Source organism: Pinus tabuliformis, chromosome 3_2 (genome assembly GCF_031772625.1).
Source record: "Pinus tabuliformis cultivar Carrire ecotype Pingquan chromosome 3_2, CPIR1, whole genome shotgun sequence".
NCBI classification, from domain to species: domain Eukaryota; kingdom Viridiplantae; phylum Streptophyta; class Pinopsida; order Pinales; family Pinaceae; genus Pinus; species Pinus tabuliformis.
In genome coordinates, this window is record NC_142302.1 from 336,992,100 (window position 1) to 336,994,132 (window position 2,033).

Sequence of the window (2,033 nt, forward strand, 5' to 3'; positions counted from 1 at the left end):
TTTTAGATATTTAAAAAAAATGCAAAACATTAATAAAAAATAAAAAATAAAAAATTAACCATTTTTTTTTTGTTGGTTTGTTGTTTTTTAAGATATTTAAAAAAAAAAAACTAAAAAATTTAACCATTTTTGTTTTTTAGATATTTAAAAAAATATATATAAAACATGCAAACCATTAAATAAAAACCACCCGATCAAATGGACTGAGAATGGACCATTTCATTACTTATTCTTGTTGGGATTTCCTTGGCCTGGCCATCGATCCAGTCAAGGAACCTGTAATGCCCCGAGTTTCTTAGTTTCCAGCAATTGTATGCAATAAAATTCAATTGGTTGGGGATCGAATCCTCCTATCATCGCAAGTGCAGCGTCGGCGTCCTTCTTCTTGACAGCGAAAGGCAACAAAATGAGGAAGGAGGACACAGTCAAACTCATTAGTGCAGAGGGTTTTGAATTCGTTATTGATCGGAAGGCAGCTCTTGTCTCCAACACTCTCAAGAATATGCTAACATCTACAGGGAGTTTCACGGAAACAACACTTGGAGAAGTCAGATTTCCCGAAATTAGTACTGCTGTTCTAGAGAAAGTTTGCCAATACTTTTATTGGTCTCTGCAATATGCCAGCGGCAAGGAAACTGAATTTCATATTGAACCTGAAATTACTCTGGAATTGATGATGGCAGCGAATTATCTTCATACCTAGGTATTGGGTACTGTAGTTAATCTGAGAAATATTGGGGTGATGATATCTATGAATTAAAAATCTTAGTATCATTCCTAATCTCAGTGAATGAAGAGACATTTGATTTGTAAGTACCTGTTGCACTTGGGCTTTGAGATTGGAGAGGTGGGCGATCTTCAGCCCGAGACTCAGGTCAAAAAAAAAAAAAAATTAAAAGCCATCGCCCAGCAGCTGCCACGATTTGGCTCGATTTGTTCCCTGCTGTTCCCTGCTATCAATGTTAATGACTCTCACACAAGCTGCTTTGCTGAGATGGAAATCGTATTCAGTAGGGCGTAAATTCATTCTACCAGCAAGAACAAGAGGACCTCCTCACAATGGCGAAGAGAAAAATGGATCGAAGAAGAAGAACTTTCAAACCCTCGCCCGGATGGACCCTCCGACCTGAGGATTGATCTGACTCAACTGATTCCATGAGAAATATCAGGTTTCAATTCATAAAATAAGGAGGAGATCGTGCCAAGATTCTCTAGCATGATCAAAGAATCCTGATTTTTCTGCATTGGTTGTTTCGATTTGATCTAGGGTTTAAGATGCTCAAGGTGTGGTAACCGACGAGTCAGCAGAAAAGAGGCGTCTTCATGGTGACGCGTTGAGGAAGGAGGTGTGCATGTCGCATAGTGTGAGTTATGGATCCATCGATGGATTTCTTCAAATGTAGATATATCTAGCTCCAAAAGGACATCCTTAATAGCAGTCTCGATACGAGACCAGACGTGAGTAAAGGCTTCCATACGCCATTTTCCGTAAAAAGTGTGCTCGTGCTTGGAAAACGGCGGCAGGCTATGCAGGGTTTGGCCTTTTCTTCCCGTTCTGAAGTCGAGTTCTGATTTCCTTTTAGGTTTTGAAGGCCGGTCCACTTCAAGGAAATCTCTGACAGAGGATCCCCGCCGCAGAACAAAACATTCCTGGAGATGCTTATCGTCGTCACTATCGCACATGGACGAATTAGAGGAGGCGGAGGCATTCGAAGAATCCATCTCTAGTAAAGACGTGTACAGAACTTCGGCTATGTCTCTGCTTTTCGAATGCTTTGTGATACGATTGTCTGTTAATTGAAGACCTTGTAGCAATCTCTGATTTTCCAATCTTTTTGGCGCCAAACAGACATCCACGAATAATACAGGCGCACCTTCAATGGTGAGGCGATCTTCGACTTCAGTCCAGCTAAAACCTCTGCAGCTGCCGACTCAAAGAGAGGTAAGAAATCGGCGGGAGCTTTGCGGACGTTCTCTATCAAATGAATCGATGTCTTCTATGGCGACTAGCAGAAACTTCGGGTACTTGCGCA

At 41.2% G+C, this 2,033-nt stretch overlaps 1 protein-coding gene across 1 annotated transcript; it reads left to right on the forward strand.

Annotated features, from left to right (window-relative positions):
• Positions 1-221: 221 nt before the first annotated feature.
• Positions 222-829, forward strand: LOC149180866 (uncharacterized). Its single transcript, XM_089418235.1, has one exon. The coding sequence runs from the start codon at positions 407-409 to the stop codon at positions 701-703; it is 297 nt and encodes a 98-aa protein (XP_089274361.1). The 5' UTR covers positions 222-406; the 3' UTR covers positions 704-829.
• The last annotated feature ends 1,204 nt before the right edge of the window (positions 830-2,033 follow it).

Coding starts and splice junctions, on each gene's coding strand:
- LOC149180866 (XM_089418235.1), top strand. CDS start 407: ATGAGGAAGGAGGACACAGTCAAACTCATTAGTGCAGAGGGTTTTGAA.